Source organism: Neoarius graeffei, chromosome 16 (assembly GCF_027579695.1).
Source record: "Neoarius graeffei isolate fNeoGra1 chromosome 16, fNeoGra1.pri, whole genome shotgun sequence".
In the NCBI taxonomy this organism is placed as follows: domain Eukaryota; kingdom Metazoa; phylum Chordata; class Actinopteri; order Siluriformes; family Ariidae; genus Neoarius; species Neoarius graeffei.
The window spans coordinates 38,331,596-38,358,810 of NC_083584.1; the positions used below are offsets into that span (position 1 = coordinate 38,331,596).

At 42.6% G+C, this 27,215-nt stretch overlaps 2 protein-coding genes across 2 annotated transcripts in view; both read left to right on the top strand.

Annotated features, from left to right (window-relative positions):
- sdc3 (syndecan 3) overlaps positions 1–9,816 on the top strand; it is a 58,541-nt gene extending 48,725 nt beyond the window's left edge. Inside the window, exon 5 of the mRNA XM_060942917.1 lies at positions 4,731–9,816. Within this exon, the coding sequence (XP_060798900.1) occupies positions 4,731–4,897 (167 nt within the window). The 3' untranslated portion in view covers positions 4,898–9,816. The remainder of the gene's footprint in view (positions 1–4,730) is intronic.
- A 2,699-nt stretch (positions 9,817–12,515) lies between these two features.
- On the top strand, positions 12,516–25,925 carry LOC132900228 (homeobox protein NOBOX-like). Its single transcript, XM_060942248.1, has 11 exons — positions 12,516–12,549; positions 18,099–18,908; positions 19,273–19,379; positions 19,476–19,582; positions 19,663–19,766; positions 20,224–20,230; positions 22,710–22,722; positions 24,464–24,467; positions 24,794–24,980; positions 25,161–25,540; positions 25,624–25,925. Exons 1-11 carry the CDS (start codon positions 12,516–12,518, stop codon positions 25,923–25,925), a joined length of 2,055 nt encoding a protein of 684 aa, XP_060798231.1.
- Positions 25,926–27,215: the final 1,290 nt, after the last annotated feature.

Below are 27,215 nucleotides of genomic sequence, written 5' to 3' on the forward strand. Positions count from 1 at the left end.
GTCCTTCTCACTCATCTCCTACAGAGGATCATCCACGCAACGTAAGTCCAATAAGAAGGTTCAATTCCAAATCGTTCAAGGTTCCAGTACTTTTAAAGTTGGCTACTTCTACCCATATCCTCTCTGCTTTCATTGATTCAGGGGCAGAGGGGAACTTCATCAGCAACTCAATCGTTCAGAAGTTCAACTTACCAACAACCCCGCTTCACAGTGCGCTCAGCATTTGGACCATCGATGGAGGACCAATAGCAGATGGGTTTGTCACCCCTCACACAGCTCCTCTCTGCATCCAAGTGGGTGCCATACACTCAGAGCTTATCTCACTCTACGTCACCACTACCGTAAGTCACAATCTCATCCTTGGCTACCCTTGGATCCAGCTTCACGACCCCCTAATTTCATGGCAAAACAAGGACATTATAGTGGTCACCTGCATGTTTTCAGGGCTGCATTGCTCGTCCTCAAGTCGTTCTCGCATCCACCTCCGTGGAGAGCCCTCAGCCGGACACTCTGGACAACATTCCCGAATGTTATCTGGATCTCAAGGGGGTTTTCAGCAAGGGAAATGCCTGTGGTTTGCCACCTCACAGACCATATGACTGCGCGATTGACCTCCTGCCAGGTATGTCACTACCTGGGGGGCGTATATACCCTCTGTCTCAGAAAGAACAAGCAGCTATGGAGGAGTACATTCAGGAGGTGCTCAAGCAGGGTTACATCCACCCTTCAAGGTCTCCAGCCTCGGCTGGCTTCTTCTTTGTAGAAAAACGAGGCAGGGGTCTTCGCCAATGTATTGACTACAGGGGATTGAACCAGGTATCAGTGAAATACCCTTATCCACTTCCTCTTGTTCCCACAACTTGGATCAGTAAAAATCTTCTCCAGGCTTGATTTACACAGCATGTACAATCTCATCAGGATCAAAAAGGAAGATGAATGGAAAACCGTGTTAAGCACTACTGCCGGTCACTTTGAATACCGGGTAATGTTGTATGGCCTTTCTTCAACACCTAGTGTGTTCCAGTGTCTTATCAACGATGCGCTACGGGACATGCTGGGCAAATATGCTATTGCATATATCAACAACATCCTGATATACTTCCCAGACAAAGAAAATCATCAAGACCATGCAAGAGCAGTTCTTCGATGCCTGCTCCAGAATCCTCTTTATGTTAAAGCAGAAAAATGCAAGTTCCATCTAACGCATATCTCCTTCCTTGGATACATCATCAGTTCTGAGGGAGTGTGTATGGACTCGTCAAAGGTCTCTGCAGTTACGTCTTGGCCCATTCCTACTTCCATCAAACACCTTCACCGTTTTCTAGGTTTTGCAAACTTCTATCACCAGTTTATTAGAGGGTTCAGCTCAATCGCCGCCCCCTTGACAGCACTTCTCAAGAAGGGACCCAAGCACCTTCAATGGAACCCTGCAGCAGAAGAAGCCTTCTGTCATCTCAAGAAAGCCTTTGCCTGTGCCCCCATCCTACAGCATCCAGATCCTTACAAGCCTTTCACCCTGGAAGTTGATGCCTCCGACACGGAGGTAGGGGCGGTTCTCTCCCAATGTTTCAGGAAGAAACAGAAACTTCATCCAGTGACCTTCTTTTCAAGGAAACTCTCATCAGCAGAAAGAAATTATTATGTGGGGAATCAGGAGCTACTCACAATCAAGCTAGCCCTTGAAGAATGGCGCCACTGGTTGGAAGGTGCCAATCACCTGTTCATAATCCTAACAGACCATAAGAACCTAGAATATCTACGGAAGGTCAACCGGTTAAACCCTCGTCATTACAGATGGGCTCTCTTCTTCACAAGATTCAATTTCACCATCTCTTTCCACCCTGGCTCCAAGAATACTAAAGCTGATGCCCTTTCACAAATCTTTGTGCCCTCTCATCAGGACTCCGCTGCCCATCCATTCTCTCTTCTCAATGCTTCATCCAGCCCATCACTTGGGACCTAGACAGAGAAATCAGAAACTCTCAACCCCAACAACTTCCCGATAATCTTCCACCTGGTTTACTATATGTGCCCAAACAACTCAGGAGCAGACTCATCATGTGGGCACATGCATCACCTGCCACAGGACACCCAGGCAGCCATCGCACTCATCAGATGCTTCGGAACAAATATTGGTGGGAAAACATGCTCACTGAGATCAACCAGTTCATCACATCATGTTCAGTCTGCGCACAAGCCAAAGTACCCAGAACTCCACCTGCTGGTATACTCTGTCCCCTCCCCTGTGCCTCAGAGACCCTGGTCCCATATAGCCATAGACTTCATCACCGACCTTCCTCCCTCACAAGATAACACTACAATTATGGTAACCACTGATCGCTTCTCCAAAGCCCTCAAGCTGATTCCCTTACTCGGCATTCCCACCGCAGCCCAAACAGCAGAAGTATTGTTTCAACAAGTTTTTCGATACTATGGTCTCCCTGAAGACATTGTAAGTGATCGAGGCTCCCAGTTCATCTCACGCTTCTAGAGGTCCTAGGGGTTTCTGTGAGTCTGACATCTGGATACCACCCTCAGTCTAACGGGCCAGTCGGAAGAACCAACCAAGAAATCGGCTGTTTCTTGAGGATCTTCCACATGCGCAACCAGGGGGATTGGGCACGCTTCCTTCCATGGGCTGAGTATGCACAAAACTCCCTCAAGCACTCTGCAACCCAACTAACACCGTTCCAGTGCATACTCTGCTACCAGCCGCCTCTGTTCCCCTGGGACGACACACCCAGCCAGGTCCCAGCCGTCGAAGAGTAGTTCTCTCATAGCCAGGCAATATGAGAGGAGGTCCACCAGTGAATCGAGACTATCAATGCCAAATACAAGAAGTATGCTGATAAGCACCGTGCAGAAACTCCAACATACAACCCAGGTGACAGAGTTTGGGTAGCTACTAGAAACTTCAGGGAACCCAACTCCTGCAGAAAGCTCCAGCCACGTTTTATCGGGCCTTTTAAAGTGCTGGACTGCATCAATGAAGTCTCATACAGACTAGAACTCCCCCTTCACAGCAGGCTGTCACCTACATTCCATGTGTCCTACCTCAAACCTGCCATCCGGGGACCTCTCGCAGAGAACTCACCTAGACAAGAACATCCAGCTCTTGACTTGGAAGGTGAATCCATCTACCAGATAAACAAGATCCTCAGCTCTCAACGTCAAAGAGGGCAGATTGAATACCTGGTAGACTGGGAGGGTTACAGACCCAAAGAACAGAGCTGGGTTCCAGCCAAAGACATCCTAGATCTGCTACTCAAGCAAGAATTCCATGCTCTACACCCAGACAAGCCTGCACCCAGAGGTAGGGGGTGTCCTAGAAAGACTATAGCTCCCAGTGGGAGCTCCTCGGGGTGGGGGGGCTCTGTCAATAAACCCACTGAAACTGTCCAAACTATAAACATAGAAACCGTGGACTACACTCCCCAGAACTCACAGTGCCCCCTGTCTCCCGATTATTGAACTCAGCTGTCACTCATCATTCCAATTAGTCCCTCTGCCTATATAAACCTCTCTTTCACACCACTCCATTGTGAAGTATCGTTCTGCCTATATCAGTTCATACCAAGCCTTGTTTTCTGACTGGCTCTCGTTCATCTGACTCTTGCTTCTCTATTTTCCGTTTTCGCTCTTTGTCTTCCCCCTTAATGCTGTTTGCTGATCACCTGACCTTCACTAGTTCTACGACTCTGATTCTCATCTCTCGTTTTGGCTCTGTTACTGTTTGCTCCTCATCACTCTTCTGCGCATACATCCGTAAGTGCCTGCATCGTGACAGTATTTACCAGGATAAAAGGGCCAATGAATATAACTACAAGGTAAATACCTAATAAACTGGCTACTGAGTGCAGCACATTTAAAAAAAAAGTGTGATGTTTAATTCCTCAAAATAAATCTGGAGATTTATTGCAAACCGATTAAAAAAAAGAAAAGAAAAGAAGGTGCTTGATGATGCCACAGCCATCCGTAGCCAGGAATCTACAAAGCAAAACTGTCCATTCTCGCTGTGCGGGAAGGATGGCATATACCCTCTCTCCTGTCAATCAGGGCAATACTAACCAATCATGGGCATCTATGAGCTAATTTGTGTGGAAGAGGTCAGATAGTACTTTCTTCCAAGTGTGTTACGCCGCCCTGTGACACAGCATGAGCAGCAGTTCAAAAAGATCTGATGTCTGGCTTCATGGGAGGAAGTACTTTTGCCTTCAACCCTCACAATAGTAGCTGTCATGTGATAACTGAGAGTTGGCTAATGGGAGGGAATTGGCAGATGACCACATGGGGGGGGCATGACATAAGTGGTATAACTGAAGTTTGGGAGGAAGACTGTGACTGAAGCTCCAACTTTTTCCTAATTAATTTCCTATACATTACCATCTGTCCTTTCTGTACTTGTGACAGAGTTTCCATCCCCACCACCTCCCTGTCTCTATCTATGATTCAACAGTGTCTACTTAGAGTATCAATGGGGAAAAGCAGAAGCTACTGTCAGAGTTCTCCCCATTACAGTTCTACAGTCTATGACATTTAGTTAAAGGCATGGGCTGCACTTGCAGCTGTACCATAGGATAGATTCAAATTTAAGTATTACCATATAAAAGCAACATGTGTAGATGTAGAATTTGTGAAAATAATTAAGTGTACAAAATAAAAAAAACCCTGTAACTTCTATTGTATGTGCTCTAATCAGTAACATAATTATTTTCTCTCTGTTTCTTTAGCGGTGATTGTTGGAGGTGTAGTTGGCGCACTCTTCGCTGCATTCCTGGTCATGCTACTTGTATATCGGATGAAAAAGAAGGATGAAGGCAGCTACACTCTGGAAGAACCCAAACAAGCCACAGTCACTTATCAGAAACCAGACAAGCAGGAGGAATTCTACGCCTAAAATCCACAGTCTTTTGCATCCCTCCATCCTTCTCGCCTCTTCTTCCTCTGACCCTCTTTTCTTTGTCATTTCTATCTCTTTTTTTTCCTGACTCCCTCCTTTTTCCATGAGAGTGCCTGTCACTCTACGGACTTAGGACTTTCTTTTGAATGGGAAAAAAAAGATAATAAAAAAAAGAAAAAAAAAGGCTTTGGACAGAATTTTGGAGATCTGCTAGGGAGGGATAGGGACTCCATACATACAAAAAAAAAAGAAAAAAACTTTTTTTAAGTACACGTTGCTATTGATATGTTTAAGATTGTTGTTCTATCAAATTATGACATAAAACCTTTTGTAAAGACACATGTTCTATAAATGCACAATATTCCTCTCCAGCTGAGCATGGAAGTCAAGAAGTATGACAGAGGGAGTGAGGAAGGCAAAAAGGACAGAGGTCATGGTGAGACAGAGAGGGTCAAGGGAAAGAAACAAAAAGATAAGACAGAAAGACAGACAAGTGGAGAAGGAATTTTGAGGCCGTGCTATTCTACAAAGGTCATGCCTCTCTCACAAGGGTCGTGTTGTGCCTTCCATTCCCCTGGTGCTAGAAGCTGAGCATGACCATAGAAAGGTGTGGTGTGTGTGTGTGTGTGTGTATGTGTGTGTGTGAGAGAGAGAGAGAGAGAGAGAGAGAGAGAGGCTGAGGTGCCATGAAGTTGCTTCCATCTCTGACCTTAGTAAGCCCAATCACATAGACAGACAGACACACACACACACACACACAAGCACGTGGTGTAACTCCCTCTGCTGGTGAGTGTATGTCAGCAAGGCTGTTCTCAATGGCTCGAGAACTGTATCTTTGAGCCTAAAAGCAGAAAAAATATTATTAGCACAGCACACAAACATTAAGGAAAGATTTGCTGTGATGGTGCGCATGCAAAGAAACAGGATTAGCAATTTCTCCGTTCTGTACAAAGACAATTAGTTATCAATAGTAAAAAATAATCGGTAATATATCAGCAGTTCTGAATGGATGGTAAGAAATGATTAATATTAATAGTTAAGGATCTCTATTTAGCTGTGCAGTAAAAGTTTTACTGGTGTAAATATCAACTCTTTTTTTAAATTTCAGTTTATCATGCTTTTAATTATGCCTTTTACATAGTAAACATCTGTGTGCGCACATACATACGTATATCACTTTGGAAAAATATCAGTCCCATAAAAAAAAAAAAATCAACAAACTAAGTAGAGATTTTATTTAACATAACAGACCCTCTTGTCCATTACTTCAGTTAAAAAACAAAAAACAAAAAAAATTGCTCATGTTTTCAGTATTTTATTGATGTTTGATCAGGTAAAAAGCACAAGGTCACAAGAATGTGTCTCACTTCCTCAATGCCACTTCACTCCACAAAATGCCACATTCACATACAATACTATACCATTAGATGTCCAGTGGTCCTGTCCTATGAATGATGTAAGAGTTAGAAGGCATGGACTGTAGCATTGGGATAACAGGGACGTCAGGAAATGAATATGTGTTTTGGTTAGATTTAAATCTAATAGGCAAAAGGATTAATGGTTCAGGTGGATGAGAAAATTCATCTTAAAGCTAGATGGTCTTTCGATTTCATAAAATCAGTGAAATTTGGTTCCCTCTGAAATTTGGTCATTGAGATATATGTTTATTTCTGTAATATCTCACAAAATATCAGGCCATTCTGTGGCTGGGAAGTTATTTAATTTGAGGGGATTCTTCAGCAAATAATTTGCATGAAATCGCCCACTTTGCTCAGTCAAGCAGACAGAGGAAGTCTGTCCCTGTGTCTGAAATCACTCCCTACTCACTATATAGGACACTATCTAGTGAGGACACCATTTTGTAGTGCTGTCCGAAACGACAGTGAGGATTATTACTCCCTATATAGTGCACTCAAAGTATCCCACAATGCATCATGAAAAGTAGTGTACAACTGATGGTCACTAACCAAAGCAATATGTCCCATCATGCATTGCGGTCACGCTGAAAGAAATCAAATTAAAAGTCTCAAATTTGATTTAATAAAAGGCAGCGGCAAAGAAGAAAGTATTCAGCCTTGATTTAAAAGAACTGGATGCAGGTACTTTGTATTGATTAATGTGGGAAATATGCTCAGTATAATATGTATTTATCACAAAAATACACACATGTATTTATTATTTTGAAAATCCACCAGCCGCCTGATCTGGCACGTTTTAACTGTGGGACGAACTAAAAACGTTTTTTTCATTTTACCAATGAGCTCACTATATAGTCCTCTGTATAGTAATTCCCTATATAGTGAGTAAGGAGTAATGAATGAGTGAGTGATTTCGGACACAGGGCGTGCGCATGTGCAGGTTCACCTTCTTCTTTTGGGTTTTATGGCAGCTGGCATCCACAGTGTTGCATTACTGCCATCTACAGTTACATTATTCTGTCACTAAATGAATAGCTAATCACATCGAGGTGCTCGCTGACCGCCGATATTTATTAGTTTGGTCCTGCGTTTCCTTTCCTTTGCAACATAACGCCTTTTCTTCTCACTTTCCGTTAGTGTAGTTGGTTTTTCACATTTCATTCGCACACTCAAGTCCTCCATTTTTCTCTCCTGTTTCAAATTTGTATCCCACAATGCCTTGCGCGAACGGGGAAAGCCCACCACGTGATGCATGATGTAGTATTTTGAATTGGGTCATGGTGAAGTAGGAAAAAATAGTGAATTTAGGGCCACGTGGCCCTAAATTCATTAATTGTTCTATTTAAAAAAAACTAATAAAATGGAAGTCTGTGATTCGAATTTAGTAGTTTTCGGTCCACTAAACAAAAATAATTGGGTGTCAGGGAAAATTCTTTTTATGACCTACACTTGAAAAATCTGAAATGCAGTCTACCTATTTTGTTGGGGAAAAAAAAAAACCCAAAAAACCCAGGACCTATTTTGAGATTCCAGAGAAGGTCGTAAGAGTTTGTCAGGTTGTTTTTGAATATGTTGCAACATTGTGTCAAAGTGCTGTACGCTGAGGTCAATAAAAGAAAATGGCTGCGCAGTTAGAGTTAGATAAAAGTGCATGATGTAGCAATAATGCAGCTATTAACATTGACACACCAATAATGCTGTCACCCTCCAGTGCTGCTGAGGGAGAATGTACACACACACACACACACACACACACACACACACACACACACACACACACACACACACACACTGATGCAGATTTCCACTGCCTGGCCTTACTGTAACCCTAACAAGCCCTGTAGTCACCTCTATGTGGCGTTACATGTTTATCACATAACATATGTGTTACAGTGATGGGTAACATGAGCGAGACCATAGCACAACATTAGAGCACCGAGTGGTGCGTAAATATATCCCTCACTGCCCACTGTAGCAAATCACTGGTCGGTCACCTAACGAATATCACTATGAAGGGACATGAACGGGACAGGGCTATGACTCTAATACCCTGCACTGCACTGAACCACATTCTTAACACAACCGACCCATTTTATATGTACGCCACAGTACTATAGAGCAGTAATACTTCAGAGTTCTATCAATAGAGCATCCAAGGACACAAATCATGGAGTGCTTGTGAGCTCATTTAAAGCAGGGGCGTCAGACACCACAACAAGGTTCAGCATTATTACATACTTAGTTCATCATTTAATCATCAGTGGCTTCATTAGTTACATTTGGTGTACTAGAAGAGAGAAAACACATATAGCTGTCACACCCTGGATTAGAGTCTGCCCCCCTGATTTAAAGCCTGTGGGAAAAAATCTTGGGTGCCAATGTAAGCATGTGTGGTGGATGTATATCCCTCTAAGATTGTAATACACATCAGTGCACCTGTAGCTTGAATATTCTTAAGATTATAATCTAATCTGTATGATCATGTCATGCCTGTGTGTGCATGTATGTGCCCATGTGCTGACTGAAATGTATCTGCCCGATGTTTTTACCTCTTCAACATTTATTCCATCATGATGGATTTTTTTTTTCATGGAGTAGGATTTATTCATTTAGCAGAATAATTTAAACTGGAAGGCAAGACACTCCAATATAAATATTTTTTATGTTTTTTGGATAAAATGATTGCACTAACTGATTTCTCACTTCATAAAATAACCTACCAAACACCTCCTACCACTGTCATTAGTAAAACTAATGACACACACATACACACAAGACAAAGTGTGCTTTATAACTAGGTTCTTGAGAAAGTCCTTATGACCACGTAGACATCTGCACCTTCTGTGACCTCGTGCACTAACAATATTGTTACACAATCTCAGAAATCAATCATAAATAGTAATGTTTGCCTTCACAATTAACATGTTTATTAGTTCAGTTTATAGAAATACTCAACCTACATTTGATCATATTTCAGGGATCAAGATGTTTTTGATTGTTCACATTTTTAAACATATATAGCTATTTCCAGGATGGCTACAAGCTTACAATGGTATACAAGGATTAAAAAAAGACATGCACTCACTTTCACTGAATTATATATATATTGTACATGCCAACACAACAGAAATGCCCACCCACATGCCTCCCAACACCAACACACACACCTATTCACTTGGGAATGTCTGGTGGTCATTGTGTGATTAGCCTGAATGGATTTATCTCAGTGGAATTTTGTTTGGCTGATTGCCATTATCCCCACCATTTACTTTAACCTGTCACTTTCTACCCATGGCCAAATACAAGGCGGGCCTTCCTGTGTTTGTGTGCCAATCACTGGCCAGCATGGTTTTGATCTGAAGGTTGCCCATTGTGTTTTATACGTGCGCATTTTTAAGAGCAGAGGTTTTTATTTCTCCTCATTTGGTTTGTGTATATGGGGGCAACATTCTGTCACTAATATGCCACTCTGTTCAAAATAAAACACCTGATTGGGTACTTGTGTGTCTTTTGTGTTTATTTAGCGGTTGTACACTCACTGCCCACTTTATGAGGTACAACCATACACGTGCTGTTTTATGCAGTTATCTAAGCAGTCAATCTCTTGGTAGCAGTAGAATGCATAAAATCATGCAGATAGAAATCAAGAGCTTCAGTTAATGTTCACTTAAAACATCAGAATGGGAAAAAATTGTGACCTCTGTGACTTTCACTGTAGCATGGGTGTTGGTGCCAGATGGACTGGTTTGAGTATTTCAGAAACTGGGGTTTTCACACACAACAGTCTCTAGAGTTTACACAGAATGGTGAAAAAAAAAACACTGAGTGAGCGACAGTTCTGTGGGTGGAAACACCTTGTTGATAAGAGAGGGCAGAGGAAAACGACCAGTGATGGATTTCCCAAAAGCCTGTTAATGCAAAGGTCATCTTAACTAGGAGAGAGAGTGTTCATTGTGTTGCTTGCTCTACCATTTAATGATGCTCATTGTGCTGCAATGCTATTGGGAAACCCAGGCAAGATTGGTTTGAGCTGCCAGGAAGGACAAACACTGAAAAAGTTAATGCTGACACCTTTCTGTTTTAGCCAGCATTCACTTTTTCAGCAGTTTGTGCTACAGTTGCTAATCTGTGGGACTGGAACATATGGGCTAGCCTTCGTGCCCCATGCCAATCTGTGAGCCTTTGACACCCATGACCCTGTTCATTGGTTATCCTTCCTTGGACCACTTTTTGTAGGTACTAAACACTACATACCGGAAACACCCAGGGCCGCGTTAACCCTTGCCGAGGCCCTGGGCAGACCCCCCCGAGGCCCCTGAGGCCCCACCCCTGCCTGTTGTCAACTGCGCTCAGCAAATTCACCCCCTCAGCCTGTCTAACTAGACACAGAAACTTAAATAATGACAGTGGCACAATTAGAAATACTATTGAACGATAAAACTTTATATCCATCAACACCTATTTAATCGAGAAAAAGCAATGGTGAAATAGGCAATTGCATGGTGAAAAAATCCATCAGACATCACGGTTAACAAGTCTGGTTAACTAAAGTTTAGCCTCAAGAAGCCTTTGAATGAGTGAGTCAATGAACAACATGTCAAGAACATAACCTAGACCTACAACAGTTTCTTCAGTATTCAGAACAAGAACATTCATTTGGTATATAACCGTTCGTTTTCATTTTGGAATCCAGGCGACTTTTAACTTGTGAAAACAAAGAGCGATAACAAAGAAAGAAAAATATCTTGCTTCTCAGAAATAAATCTCAAAATGTTAGGCTATGTGAAACATTTCATCCTTTCACACACGTAATGTCCCAAACAGCAGTGGCACACAGCTTCGCTCATTCAGTTTGACAGCCATGGGTCAACTTACAAGGGCACTTTCCTACTTTTCTGGAAAGCGAAGTCATTAATTAAATCATTGAACTCAAGCTGGCGTAGTGTGTGAAGACTTGGTGCACTCTAAAAAATAAAGTTGCTTCAGTGGTTCTTCAAATCTCTGGATGGTTCCATGGAGAGTCAAAACTCTGTGATGAACCATTACATTATGTGAAAGGTTCTTCACATTGGAAATGGTTCTTCAGAGCCTGGCATTCTCTTACCATTTGCTGGTCAATGCACATAGGCTATGTTTACACAAATCTGTCTTCACTGCTCAAACAAATGGTCTAAATGGTTCTTTAAAGAACTGTTGCATGAACGGTTCTTTGAAGCCCTGAAAAAGGTTCTTTTATGGCATCGCCCTGAAGAACCGGTACTGGCCCCATTATTTTTTAGAGTGTGGACAGTGATCATATTGACAATGACGGGTGATTTATGCGACGGGACGAGGTGGGCTTCCTTACGGGTGGCGAAATGCATCAAAAATGTTATTAATATGATCAAAACTTCTGATATCGTTTCATATTTTCCGATCTCGCTACCTCCGAGGCCCCCTAGTGGCCGAGGCCCTGGGCAGCTGCCCATGAAGCCTATTAGGATAATGCGTCCTTGGAAACACCCCACAACATGTGCCATTTTGGAGACGCTCAGCATTTTTTAACATAGTTACTGGGAGACCATCCAGATTTGGTCTCCGAGTCAATGCCAAACCAGCTTCACTGGGAGACCAAATTTTAAACCAAGTTATGTCTTATCATTTGGTTCAATCAGTTGCAATTAATTAACCAAGTACCATGTAAGTATACATTTAACAAGGAAAACTTGGCACTGCATTAACTATGTTGATATTATGCTGGCTGAAACGAGGATTCGTAATGCGGCAATATGCATCACAGAATATGCCGCAGCGGTGCAGCCGCATGGACTCTGGGGCCTGTGATTGTATTGCCCAGACCAGTTGGTCTCCTAGTGGAAAATCCTTAAAAAATGCTCTGCAGACCCAGTCGTCCAGAAAATATTAAATTTTCACTTTCTTAAATAACTGATAGAAAATATTGAACTTTTCCCACGATATTCTAATTGTTTGAGATGCACTGTGTGTGTGTATAAAAAACACGCACGCACAGGTACAGAGAGAGATGCACATGCGCGCAAGCGAAACGCGTCATCTCCTGGTCACGTGACAACTTTCTCAGCTGTTTGGGGTTAACTGAAATTAACCCTCACTAATTATCTGATTTAGACTGAACGTTGGCGTTTACCTGGTACTTCTAGCTCTAAGTTAATTCACCCAAGTACTTTTTGCGAAACAAGATGGCGGAGGACTCCCTGTTTAGTAGTGATTATGGTGCGTAAATTAAGCTAAATTAATAATTGCATAATTGGAGGGTAATGAGTAGTTGTTAGCCGGGTGGAAGTTAGGTTTTTCTTAGCCATTCGGTTTTTCACTTTTTAAGTTTCAGCCTAAACGAATGCTCGTATATTATTTTAAAACTCTGTTTCTTTCTGTAACCTTTTAAACTGGCGTTTAGCTGTTATTAGTTTACGACCATTTCAGTCGTAGCTTCTACTTTATGGTCAGTTAGAATAACAGAAACCCCAGTCATATTGCTGATTAGTTTCATCCCATGGCGTCAGATTTTAGCCTAAAGTTGAGTATAGTTAGTAAAATGTACCTATTGTCCATGGGCCAAGACCCCCAAAATGACTTCTCGGTACCACTGTAGGAGCAATGCTAGCATACATCTTTTGAAAACTACCATTCCTCTAGTTTTATATTATGTATGATAGCAGTGCTCAGTGAGTAGCTTAACAGGAATTATTGCTTGAAAAAGTGTCCTCACTCAGTCCTACAGGACTCAGACAATTAGGGTGTTCACACGGCACATTTGCATCGATGCTGCACCGATGTATTTTGTTGCGATATATCTTACACCGGTGTAAATTTTGCGCAGCGTTCACACGTCACAACCCTGCTTACTAGAGAGAAGCGTGTTAGCACCGGTGCAGCCCCACTTGCGGTCACACGGCAGTTTCTGCGACCGTGTTATAGTAGCAAAAACTTTATTACTATCATTTCCTTTGATAGTAATAAAGTTTTGATATTTCCTTTTATTACTATCATTTCCTATCATTATTACTATCATTTCCGATAGTAATAATGCGGAAATGAAATATGCGCATGCGTGAAAATGTACTTCTTTTTCCCGGTTGTCATGGCATCACCAAGCGCCGGGAAAACAACGTGGATGAAGACACCAGTGTTGCCAGATATTGCTGACGTTTTCCATCCCAAAATATGTTCAAATCCGTCAAAATGCACTTAAAACTGCCAAATCTGGCAACACTGGAAGACACGCAGTTCTGTTGTTGTTGATATTCGCCATTTTGGAAGCGCAAAATACCAGGATGCAAGTTATGCAATGCCCGTATGTAATCAACTCTCCTCACGCGTAGCGAGTCTACCCCTGTAGCGTTCAGACGTCCCATTTTATATCGGTGCTGCCCCGCAAACTAGCATTTACTCCGGAGTAAATTTCTTAAACCACCTCCCGAGCAGGGTTAGATTTGCACCGGTTTAAGCAGCTTTCAGGGGCTACACCGGTATAACTTTGTACCGTGTGAACGCTCTACCGGGGCAGCCCCGGTGCTACACCGGAGTAAAAGTTGCCGTGTGAACACCCCTATAGATTGCTCCTTTCCAAGCTTGTTAACCTTACTTAAAGGGTATTTAATGTGTGAAAATGATTGAGATTTCTACCGGTTGAGTTTTAAAAGCACCGAGTTCAAACTTTACATGAGCTTTGACGATGGTTGCCATGGCAACAAAAACAAATCTTTTTTTGAATGCGTTGATCTCTCAGACTCTTCTCCAAATGGAGGCAGAATATAAGTGATTTTGCAACCAATGATTTGGTTAGCTGCTATTGCTACCAAGGCAGTATGTCTTAATATCTGTCCATCATCTTTGGTGGCCATCTTGGATATTGAGATGTAATTTATTTTAAAGCAAACTGTGGTGAAAGTGTTTGAAAATGGCAAGTACTGCAATTCTTGATTCAAAACCCTTCTTATTAAATCTAAAAATATACATTTATTTGAAAAGCTCTGATCTGTTAAGAAGCACTCAAATTAAAAATAACTATTTGAAAAAATTGGAGTAGATCAAGGCCTATTATCTTAAAGTCAACAATGCCCTGTGCTTAAAAAAACTAATTCACATGAAGGACAAATGATTTTTTAATAGTTTTCTCAACTAGATCATCTCCTAGCTTGACTGATTCTTTATGCTAAGCTTCCTCATCCACCTCGTCATCAGGTATCTCCTCTTCAGCACGATTGTTGCATTCGTGAAGCTAGGACATGTCTGTGCATTTAAGGCCATTTGTAAGGCACGTACAGGTGGGTAGCTTGCATGATCTTGAACAGGAGAGAAACTCAAGAAGACCTGCAGGGGCTGGTTCTCCACTCATCCATTTGATGGATAACTTGCTGTCCTCTCAAACCCGTCTGTGACCAACAGGTGAAGGGACTTGAGAGCATCTCTGCAGGCGACTTCTCTAAACAGCTGCTTGGTAGTTTGCTCCCAGGGAATGCATTCTTATTAAACAATCGGCATAGGGAGGTAGCTGGTTCGAGTCAACGTTCCCTTTTTTCGCACAGAATAGTCTACGAATACAAGTTATAGAATCTATAATCAAAGAGTCCAAGACAAGTTAACAACATAACATTAAAAAAATTAAAAACAAACTCCCCGTACCAAGATTGCAGTTTGTTGATGACCTAGCTCCCTGGGGTGGAGCTGGACATCTTGCAGGTGAACTCTTGGAGCTTAGTAAATTGCTCATCTGTGAGGTTCCACTCCATGCCTATCTCTTGAAATAGGGTTTAGAATGACTTGCTTTGTTGGGTCGAGTATAGTTTCGATAGCACTGGCCGTGGTACCATGCTTCAGCTGCTACCAAATTACGAGAGGCAATGCCAATAATTCTGCCATCACCCTTAGCAATAGCAGCCTTTCTAATTGAGTCATCAGCACGCAAATCAACATGTTGAGTCATAGGATCATGCATTCTTGTACCTTTTTTATTCTTTTAAAAAAAAATCTAGTTTTTTCACAAAAAAAAATGCATATTTCAGAGCAGTGAATAACGCGTTTCATAACGAGTTCGTTTAGTTTGGTTTGTTGGAATAAGAGAGAGAAATGGCATATAGCAGTCAAGTTTTCATTGCGAGCTTTGTAGTAGTCGATCGTCAACTCTCAAATGTTTGTTTAGCCCATAAGCATATAAAATGCTTAAAAGTCTTTTGAAAAATCCCCCCCTCCTGTGTTCTTCTTTAATTGGCTATGACTTTGGAAAACTTCACTTCTCTATATTATTTGGCTAAAAGCGCCCACAACGGGAAAATTAGACAAGAACTTTGAAGCACTTATCATACAGCGAGGCTGCCATCTTGGAATTTACTTATGATTCCTTGCGACTTTGAGCATTGTTTTAGTTTTTTTTTGAATTAGATAAAATAATTTTACCTTTTAATCTAACAGTGTTTTGAACATGCTGTTTAATTTAAAATGTGGGCGGCACGGTGGTGTAGTGGTTAGTGCTGTCGCCTCACAGCAAGAAGGTCCGGGTTTGAGCCCCGTGGCCGGCGAGGGCCTTTCTGTGCGGAGTTTGCATGTTCTCCCCATGTCCGCGTGGGTTTCCTCCGGGTGCTCCGGTTTCCCCCACAGTCCAAAGACATGCTGGTTAGGTTAACTGGTGACTCTACCATTTTTATCTACCAGCTTTATTGATCAGCGTGTGGCTTTGTGACTGGCCTGGTGGGCGCTGTAGGTCAGGGACACACAACTAGTCCGTGCCCCCTCTCCTTGTCCTCTCTCTCTCTCTGTGTGATAGTGTGTGGTGGGATAGGCCATAATTAGCACGTCTCATCTAATTACGCCTGTTTGGCCTTCGTCTGCATGCTCGAATAGATTGAGGTCGTGGTGCGGTTGAGGGATCGGGGTTTATTAGCCCGGGTTAGGGCGGGGTAGGTGCAATAGATAGGCGGTGGGGTGCAGCAGAACGGTTGCAGGCTAGCGCGAGGGAGGAGGATGACGTCATCGGGACTCGTGGGAGCTTAGAGGAACTGACCATATAGGTTCCATCCGGAACCGCACACTACCGCACTAAAGGAGCAGGCGACTTTTTCAGAAAAAAAAAAAACGCTGAGTTACCTGTGGAACATAGTGATTGTGCGGGTTCTGGACGCAGCCATTGATGTTTGAATGGAGCACCTCCTACTGGGGCGGCACGGTGGTGTAGTGGTTAGCGCTGTCGCCTCACAGCAAGAAGGTCCAGGTTCGAGCCCAGCGGCTGGCGAGGGCCTTTCTGTGCGGAGTTTGCATGTTCTCCCCGTGTCCGCGTGGGTTTCCTCCGGGTGTTCCGGTTTCCCCCACAGTCCAAAGACATGCAGGTTAGGTTAACTGGTGACTCTAAATTGACCGTAGGTGTGAATGGTTGTCTGTGTCTATGTGTCAGCCCTGTGATGACCTGGCGACTTGTCCAGGGTGTACCCCGCCTTTCGCCCATAGTCAGCTGGGATAGGCTCCAGCTTGGCTGTGACCCTGTAGAACAGGATAAAGCGGCTAGAGATAATGAGATGAGGTGAATTTAAAATGTACTGATTTATTTGCTATAATAACACATTTAAAATTATTTTTTTTAATGTCAGCCTCGTTTCCATGTTTTTTTTTTTTTTTAAAGTAGTAAACAAATTTTGAAAGCTACTCTGAATTTGATAACCTTTCATGAGATCACTCAAACACCCGAACCCCCCCCCCCCCCGTGGTACCAGGAACCTGCTCTGGCCCATGGACTATAGTGGGTAGTGCAGATTTCTAGACTTGTTGGATCCTTTGCTTGAGTAAAAGTATTAATACCACACTGTGAAAATACTCCATTATGAGTAAAAGTCCTGCATTCAAAATCTTACTTAAGTTCAAGTATGTTAGTAGTCTCATCTCATTATCTCTAGCCGCTTTATCCTGTTCTACAGGGTCGCAGGCAAGCTGGAGCCTATCCCAGCTGACTTCAGGCGAAAGGCGGGGTACACCCTGGACAAGTATAACACAAAATGTACTTAAAGTATCAAAAGTAAAAGTATTCATTGTGCAGTAAAATGGTCCCGTCAGTGTTTTCCTATTATCACTGTTTTTGGATTAATATTTCTGCTGTATTAATGTCTCTGTATTTTACTGCTGTAGCTGTTTAAGGTTATGCTACTTTTAATTAATTTATATACTGTTGGTAGTTTAATAAACAGTAAAGCATCTATTCTATAAGATCATTTTGTAGCCCTGTTTTCATCTTTGACAATGCATTTTCTAGCTAATCCACGAGGGTTATTAAATAGCTTATTTAGTTTAAGAAGTGTGACAATTTTCTCAACCCATAAAGGAACACTTAATCCACAAACATTCAAAATCGCCACATTTGGAGAGATGTGGTTTTTATTGTTCAGGAAGGGGATGAAAATTTGTAATGTGAAAAATAACTAGTAGCTAAAGCTACCAGACAAAATGTAGTGGAGTAAAAAGTACAAAACTGAAATGGTCAAGTAAAGCACATTATTTAACAAAGTACATTTACTCACATTCTATCACTAGTTGGTGCTATATGAAGATAGCTGCATTTGCAGAATACCTGCTTCATTAATTGGTACAAAATGAACCGCCATGTAGTGGCGGTGCTGCTTTGACTTTACAGGTGCTTAAGAAATTTGGTCTAAATCCCTACAATGCTATAATAATGATTTCAAATCAAAATGAGCTAATTAGAGATGCATGACTCATTACGTTTGCATGAATTAGCCTAGTAGCCTTGCTCAACAATAAACCATGTCCTTTGTTTACAGGCAGCCCATGTCCTTTATGTGAAGAGGAAGGTGAGAGGCCTTGTCTGGCACTCACTGTCAATGAACAACAAAGAAATGTGGATGGAGAAGCGGAGTTAAAAAGAGACAAAAATGGTGATATAAATGAAGAGAAAAAAGAAAAGGCAGAAATGGTGACAAAAGGATTTGGTGAGACAGATGAAGAATATAATAATGAAGGTGGTGCAGAGTTTGAAATGGGCAAAAGTAATATAGAAATGATGGAGAATAAAAGCAAGCATGATGCGAGTGGTGACCTGGTCCCTCCGTCACAGGAGAAGAGTGGCCTACAGCTAGATTCCAGCAGCCCAGTAAATCTGGTGATGGTGTGTGAGGATTCTGTTGAGAACAGTGTAAACAAGGAACTCCTGCTGTGTCCTGCCAAGTCCCTCACCCTTTCGCAGACCCCTTTGATATCTTCTCCTCCCACCCCAAATCCTCTGCCTCTCACACTGCCACCTAGAAATTCCTCTGCGTTTCAGCTACAAACACAGCCAGTGGTTCAGACCCAGGGCTCAGTGCCCACACCAGTGCCACAGGTTCCCTGTCTGACCAAGCGTGCATATGAGGGCAGCCCATCTGTGGAGCCCCAATCACTCACCTGTTCTGGACAGCCGGAGGTGACGCTACAGCAGGTGTACACCACACGCCGCTACACCCGCTTCACCAGCCGGTCTATGCCATTAAAATCGGTGCATCCAGAGACTAGCTCCCAGCCCTTACCATGTGTCAGCAATACATCTTTACAGGCACCAGCACCCAAAAAGAAAACGCGTACCTCCTACAGCACTGGTGAGTGAGTGGATGTGTGATTTTGACTAATCTGGTTTTCACAAAATATGAACACCTTGTGGGGTGGCACATGGGGTAGTTTTGCCCCCCACAAGTCTACAGTACTCACGCCAGGGTTCGGGATTTGACAGGCCATCTTTCAGCAATCTACCTGCATCCATATGGGTTACCTGCAGGTTTTTCCTCCCAAGAGCATCCTAATGGGTGAATTGGCGATCTAAATTGCCCCATGGGTGATTGTGAGTGTGATCTCTCCTCCATGGTGAGGTCCTGTGTTGCACTCTGAATTCACCACAATAGGGGGTGGGGAAACAAGGAAACTATGGTTATTGAAAATGAAGGAACCGCTCGTGTGTGTCTGCAGATCAGTTGGAGGAGCTAGAGAGAATGTTTCAAGATGATCATTATCCAGATGCAGACAAGCGGAAAGAGATTGCAATATCAGTTGGTGTCACACCCCAGAGGGTCATGGTCAGTCTGGAGTTTCATTCCCAGGCCTCTCTCTTGTTTTGATGCCACATGTGCAAATTGATAAAATAATGACACTGTGCACATGCTCTCTCTCAGGTATGGTTTCAGAATCGGCGTGCCAAATGGCGTAAAACCTCAAAAACGACAACAAGAAAGCCTCCTGTGACTCGGACCCAGGCAGCTGCCCAAGCCCCAGTCCACAGGTTTTTCTTTTGAAACACGGTCCCTTTTCAAAGTACATGTTTTTATTATTGACTGTATTTTATATTTACCTGTTTTGTAGGCCTCCTGTTGTCTCAGGTTCTGCGATTGCATCCCTACCCCCCCAAACTGGGGAAACACTCCCTCCTTACAGTACGCTGCTCACTAGCTGCACAAGCCCACCAGGTCTCTCCCACACCTACACCATGTATACTGCATAGCTAAACCAATCAACCATAACATTAAAACCACCTGCCTAATATTGTGTGTCATAACATTAAACCCCTTGTGCCACCAAAACTGCTCTGACATTTGAGGCATGGACTCCACAAGACCTTTGAAAGTGTCCTGTGGTATTTGGCACGAGTACATTCACAGCAGATCCTTTAAATTCTGTAAGTTGCGAGGTGGAGCCTCCATGCATCAGACTTATTTGTCCAGCACATCCCATAGATGCTCAGTCGGATTTGGAGGCCAAGTCAACACCCTGAACTATTTGTCATGTTCCTCAAACCATTCCTGAACATGTTTTTGCAGTGTGGCAGGGTGCGTTATCCTGCCGAAAGAGGCCACTGCCATTAGGGAATACTGTTATGAAGGTGGTCTGCAACAATGTCAAAGTAACATCCATATGAATGCCAAGACCCAAGGTTTCCCAGCAAAACACTGCGAAGACCAATACACTGCCTCAACTGATTAGCCTGCTTTCTTTGGTGTCATCTCTTCCCCGGGTAAACAGTGTACACGCACCTGGCCGTCCACATGATGTAAAAGAAAATGTAATTTATCTATCTTCCACTTCTCCATGATCCAGTTTTGATGCTTGCATGCCCATTGTCGGCCCTTTTGGTGGTGGACAGGGGTCAGCATGAGCACTCTGACCAGTCTGCTGCTACACAAGCTGTGATGCATTGTGTTATGACATCTTTCTGTTATAGCCAGCGTCAGGTTTTTTTTTTTTTTTTTCTTTAAGCAATTTTGAACAGATGAGCTAGCCTTCACTCTCCATGTGCATCAGTGAGTCCTGGGTGACCATGACCCTTAACAGTTCACTGGTTGTCCGTCCTTGGACCACTTTTGGTAGGTACTAATCACTGCTTACTGGGAACACCCCACAAGACCTGCTATTTTGGAGATGCTCAGACCCAGTCATCTAGCTATCACAATTTTGGCCCTTGTCAAAGTCACTCAGATCCTCACGTTCCCCCCCCCCCCCCCCCCCCCCCCCCTCAACTTTAAGAACTGACTTTTGATTTGCTGCCCAGTATATCCCACCCCTTGACACTTGCGATTGTATTGAGGTAATTAATATTCTCTTCACCTGTCGGTGGTTTTAATGTTATGGCTGAGTAGTGTGTGTGTGTTCAGATAGCTCAGAATTATTTATTTGCTGACAACTGAATTGGTTGGGAAAGACTTTCTGAAATATATGCATACTTTTCCAGTTAGTCAAATGTTTTAATGTGGTTTCAAAATTGATTCCAATGCAGATTTCTACCAGTCAAATTTGATTTGACTTTCAGTGAAATGTGACGACATGGATTAAAAGCAAAGAAAATAATCATGTCATGACATGTTTTATAAAATATATGTAACGTATACGTAAAGAGCCAATGTTGCTCAGCTGAAGGACACCAGCCTCCTTAGTTAATATCACTGTCTGTTCTGGTTGTTATAAACTGGGAATTGACATTTTACCTGTGTAACATATAATATAGTGATGAAATCTCCATGTTCTTTTCACCTGGCCTGCACTACCTACTATACACATGCTGTCTGGTTGTCACAGGAAACAATGGGAACATGTGAGCAATTGCAGTTATAATCTTGCACAAATAAATTAGTTTTGGTCTATAAAATTTAGATTTTAAGTAGTTGTTGAAACCAAGCCTGATAAAACTTAAAAAGCCCAATGGAATCCCATTTAGAGTTTATGTAATTACTCACTGAGTACTTTATTAGGAACACCTGTGTACCTACTCATTCATGTAATTATCTAATCAGCCAATTAATTATTTAATCAGACAACAGTGCATAAATCTCATGTTTTTCCCCCCTGCCATTATATTGGGGTTGGGCAAACCCACCCCACAAAAACACATTTGAAGGTCTGGGGTGGGGAGAAACCAGGAGTGCAGTTCTTTTGTAAAAGTTGTTCTAATTATTGATCTAAAATAAATGCGAAGACTTAAATGACTCCTGTAAACTGTTTGTTCAGGTCCAAATGCACTGTAATAGGAGCTGTGGGGAGGGGTCTTGCAGGTTTGCAGGTGACTGTCTTCATCCAGCATACCCCCCAAAAAAAAGGGGAGGAGGGGAGGGGGGCAAACTTGGAGGAAGCACTGTCATGTTGATGTGAGCCAGCAGCTTCTAGGTAATGTTCATCAACCATCAGAATGTGATCTGTGATTTTGATCATGGCATGATTGTTAGTGCCAGATGTGCTGGTATGAATACTAATATAACTCCTGATCTCTCAGGGTTTTCCCCATATAACAGTCTCTAGAGTTTACTCTGAATGTTGCAATAAAGGAAAAAACATCCAGTAAGCAGCGGTAATGAGCAGGCAGATAATGTGGCCAAAAGAGCCCTTACTAAAGAGGTCACGGAGTGTAAAGTCCCAGCCTCAGACCTCAGTCCTGTGCTGGCATCTTGTATCTTAAGGAAGTGGCAAACTGAATGGGATGAATGTGTCTTAAATTGTATGAAATCAACCTTGCCGTCAATAAGACTTTTCTCATTTCAGACCAGACATGACCAACTGGTATATAGCAGGTGTCATGTTGGTCATTCAAGGTGTGTGTGTGTGTGTGTGTGTGTGTGTGTGTGTGTGTGTGTGTTTTATATATAATATATTAAGAGGTTTACAATGGGAGTTTGTAATGGGAATGTGATGGGAGTGACAAGGTTGGACATGGAGGTTTGCGATGGGAGTGACAAGGTTGGACAGGATAAGGAACGAGCACATCAGAGGGACAGCACATGTGGGGAGCTTGAGAATTAAGCTAAGAGAGATGAGCCTGAGATGGTACGGGAACACATCCTGAGAAGAGATGCAGAGCATGTTGGAAGGAGAATGTTGAGGATGGAGCTGCCAGGCAAATGAAAACGAGGAAGGCCAAAGAGGAGATGCATGGATGGGGTGAGAGAGGACATGAAAGTGGCAGGTGTGATGGAGAAGGATGCTGAAGACGGAGGAATGGAGACGAAAGATCCGCTGTGGTGACCCCTAATTGGGAGCAACTAAAAGAAAAGTATTAATTAAAGAGTGAAGAACCACCATCATGCCATTTCTGTAGAATATCTCTGACAATTGAGCATATTTTACTTTATTCTGGTCTAAATGCTACAAGGGAACAATTTTCCTCTCCAAATACTTTGTTTTGAACAATGCGCCACCCCAGAATGTTTTAGAAGTTTTAAGTATTATCACAAGTGCATGTGAACCATCTCATTTAGTTGGTTATTTATTTATGAAACTTTGTTTTATTTATGAATGAAAGAAATTGCACCCTTTTTTTTTTTTTTTTTAAAGAAATGCTCTTGCCATGAAATAACCTTAGGTGCTGACATGGCAAAAAAAATTGCTCTCATTCACTCCAGTGAGCAGCAGTTCTGTGGATGGAAATGCCTTGTTGACCAAATGGTCAGTGGAGAATGGCCAGGCTGGTTTGAATTGACACAGACTACAGTAACTCCGATAACCACTTTGTATAGTTGCAGCATCTCGGAATGTGCAACACATCGAACCTTGAAGCGGCTGGGCTACAACAGTGGAAGGACCACATTGGGTTCCGGTTTTGTCAGCTGAGAACAGAAAGCTGAGGCTGCAGTGGACACAGGCTCACCAAAACTGGACAATTGATGACTGGGGAAAAACATAGCCTGGTCTGACAAATGTTGATTTCTGCCTTCTGCACACAGATGGTGGGGTTGGAATTTGGCATCATGTATCCATGGACCCAACCTTCCTTGTGTCAACAATGCAGACTGGTGGGGGTGGTGCAACAGTGTGAGGGGAATTTTTTTTTTTTTTTTTTTTTTTTTCCTTGGCACATTTTGTGCCCATTAGTCCCCAATTGATACTCCTTTGAATGCCACAGCCTATTTTGAGTATTGTTGACCATGTGCATCCCTTAATGGCCACAGTTTACCATCTTTTAATGGTTACTTCCAGTACAGTAATGCACCATGTCGCAAAGCAAGTCCTCTCAAACTGGTTTCATGAACATGACTGAGTTTAGTGGTCTTCCTAGTCACCAGATCTGAATCCAATAGAGCACCTTTGGAATGTCGTAGAACGGGAGATTAACAGCAAGAAGGTGCATATTAAAAATCTGCATTAATTACATGATGCAATCATGTCAACATGGACTAGAATCTCAAAGGAATGTTTCCAACATCTTGAGGAATCCATGACTCAAAGAATTAAGGCTGTTTTGAGAGCAAAGGGAGGCCTTACTCTGTGAATGTGTACACTCGCTTTCACTTTAATAGGAACCACTGTAAACCTGCACATTCTTGAGGATCTGAGACTGTTGTGGGTACAGACTTGGAATAAGACTGTTGAAGACTGGGGGAGACCGGTGTTTGTTTTTTCCTAATCTAATGTCCAATGAATCTGTACCCATGATGGCCTCAAGAACAGGAATTTGGCTGATTTGGAGTGGAACCTCGTGATCTGCCATTGAAGCCCATCCACCAAGGTTTGATGTTTTGTGAATACTTGTGACGTGCTTTTCTGCTCACTGCAGTTGTAAAGTGTGATTTATGATGTACGATATCCTTCCTAGTAGCTTGAACCTCTCTGGCTATTTTCCCCTCTGACCTCTTTTATCAACAAGGCATTCAATCCACAGAACTTCATCCTGTGTAAACTCTAGGGGTGTGCATGCGTGCGCACACATGTTGATCTTCTCCTGGGATTTTCAAACAGTTTCTGAAATGGTCAGTTAAGCCCATCTGACACCAACATCCAAGCAATGGTTAGTCAGAGATCACACTCCTCCCACCCCCATTCAGATGTTTGATGTGAACATTAACTGAAGCCTTTGACCCATATCTGCATGATCTTGTGCTTTTGTGCTGCTGCTAAATGATTGAGTACATATACATTTGTTCCTTTTAGTGTGTGTGTGTTGAACTTTACATTTTCATAATATCAATATGCACATTTGAATTGTGTATGCATGTTCTAGGCTTAGCAGATATAGCAACTACTGTGTCTCAGGGGAGCACAGGGGACTATAAGAATCCCTTCATGCAGAGTCCGCCACCTTTGCGCCGTGCTTCGCTACCCTTCTTTGCTGCATACAACCCCCCAACACACACACTGTCTGTACTGCTGGACACACCGGAGCACAGCGAACCTCAGTCTTTTGGCATGCACACTGATACTGCGTGAGTACTAGCATTTGCAGATGCACCACCCTCCTACACCACTAGAGGGCAAGCTGCCACATCTCCTATCTCGTTTGGAAGAAACTCTTAAACTCATTTTAAACAAATGACACAAAGTTCCTTGCTTTTTCTTGGTAGATTACAAGAAAAACCAAGTTTGTTTTTGTTTCTGTATTGCAGGTTTAACTATGATTCTGTGGTCTCTTCTGCTAAATATGAAACTGTTGCCTCTGGTCCTGGAAACACTCCGTCTTACCAGCTCATGACATGCCCCCAACAGTCCAGCACATTATTGCCTCAGCAACCTAGCACTCTCCTTCCCCAACAAAATAATAACGTGCTCCCACAGCAGCTGAACACACTATTGCCACAATACTCACGAGTTTCATACCTCACCCCATCTCCATATCTGACCCCTAACTCGAGTGAGAGCACTACCAATTCCTGTATGCCCCTGAACCCGGGAACCAGTAGCAGTGTGCTGCCCTGCACCAACGGAGGGCATGCTTACTTTCAGTGCCAAAATGGCAGCCAGATTCTAATGCAACCTGGGCTACAGGGTAAGAAAAGAGCATGTGTACATATGCATTTGCTTTGCTAAAGGGTCTAGTGTGATAATGTCTGTTTTTGCTTGGGTGCACAGCACTGCAGGCATACCCATGGACTGGTGACATGTACAGTCATTCAGTTCAGGTTCCACACACTGTCCTAAAGCCCCAGTTCTCATCCCATGGTTCTGAGAGCCACTATCCTTCACTGGTCCCACCCCAGTCTTACATCACATCTCAGGGGCCATCATGTCCAAGCCTGGCTAAACCGGCCACCCCTGACCCCTTGCTGGCCAGTGTCAAAACAGAGCTGGAGGAAACGGGATACAGTCAGCCAGCCAAAGTCAGCGAGTCAGAGACTATTTTCCATTGTGACTTCTCACCCCTTCACTTCTGACAGGTATGTGCAAATGTAGGTGTCTGTGAGCTAAAGGGTGGTAAGTACTTTAAAGGAGCTATAATGGTACTAAATTATTGGAGGGTTTTTTTTTTTCCCTCCCCAGCACTATTATTGCATTGACTACAACAAAACATACCATGAGTGATGCATTTTTTTCATAATTAGTGAAGCCTTTAGTAATGTACCAGGGTGCAAATAAATCCCTTAATGTTCTCCAAAGAAAAACCTCTATTATACTCTTTATACCTGGTGCACAGCACATTTTTCTGGAGGGGCACATTAGGACAAAAAAAGTTTACTGTGTACCATGTTCGTTCGTTCATTCAACTTCTGTAAAAGTGTTATCCTGGTTTTGGTTGCCGTGGTTGAAATTAATGATCTATTTTCACTCATTCAGTTTCAGTAACCACTTTTATACTGGTCATGGTCGCGGTGGAGTCGACGCCTATCCTGGGAACATTGAGAGGTGGGAACACACCCTGGATGAGACTTCAGTCTATCTTGGGGTACCATGTGCACACATTATATATTTTGATAAATAGAGCCAAGTTTATTAGAAAAGATTTAGGGCAAGTTCAAACAAAAGTCATACCTGCAGGAGTGGTGATATAATGATTATTATACCAAAATAACTGAATTGCACATGCAGAGAAAGGTACTAAAAAAAAAAAGAATATAGACAGGATTTTTGGAAAAACACTTGATGTTTTCACAGAAGATCAGGAATAATACATGCTGGGGGGGATGGCACCTTTTGAATGCCTGATCCTGAGCTTCTTGCTCACTGCCAGGGTTATTTTTATTAATTTTGTAATTTACATATTAAGTTGGTTATACTACTAAATATAAGCACTGTCTATCTATTTAGTGCTAGTGAGTGAGTTCTAAGATGTTGTGGTTTTTTGTGGGCATGTTCCTGTGTGAAGTGACTTCCTGTTGTGTGTTTCAGGGCCATCAGTACTAACAGAGGAATTTGTGTGTGGTTTTTTCCCCCCTGTTGGTGACTGCAGGCTTCAATAAAGTACCCTTAATCTCTTATTAATTCAGCTTGTGTCTTTTCATTCGTCGAGTATATATCGATGGACTTCAGTGGGCCAACTGAGAGTAAACGTGAGTTAAGTTAGATGTGTTATATTTGAGTTCTGCCAGTATTTGAAATGAAGCAAATGGAATGAGCATCATATAATCACTAGAGGGCTCTGTTTCACCAATTTTATTAATTAAGGAAAAGTTGATTTTGAAAAGTTGACATTTGAGATATTGTTTTGAGTACAGTTTCAAGGATTT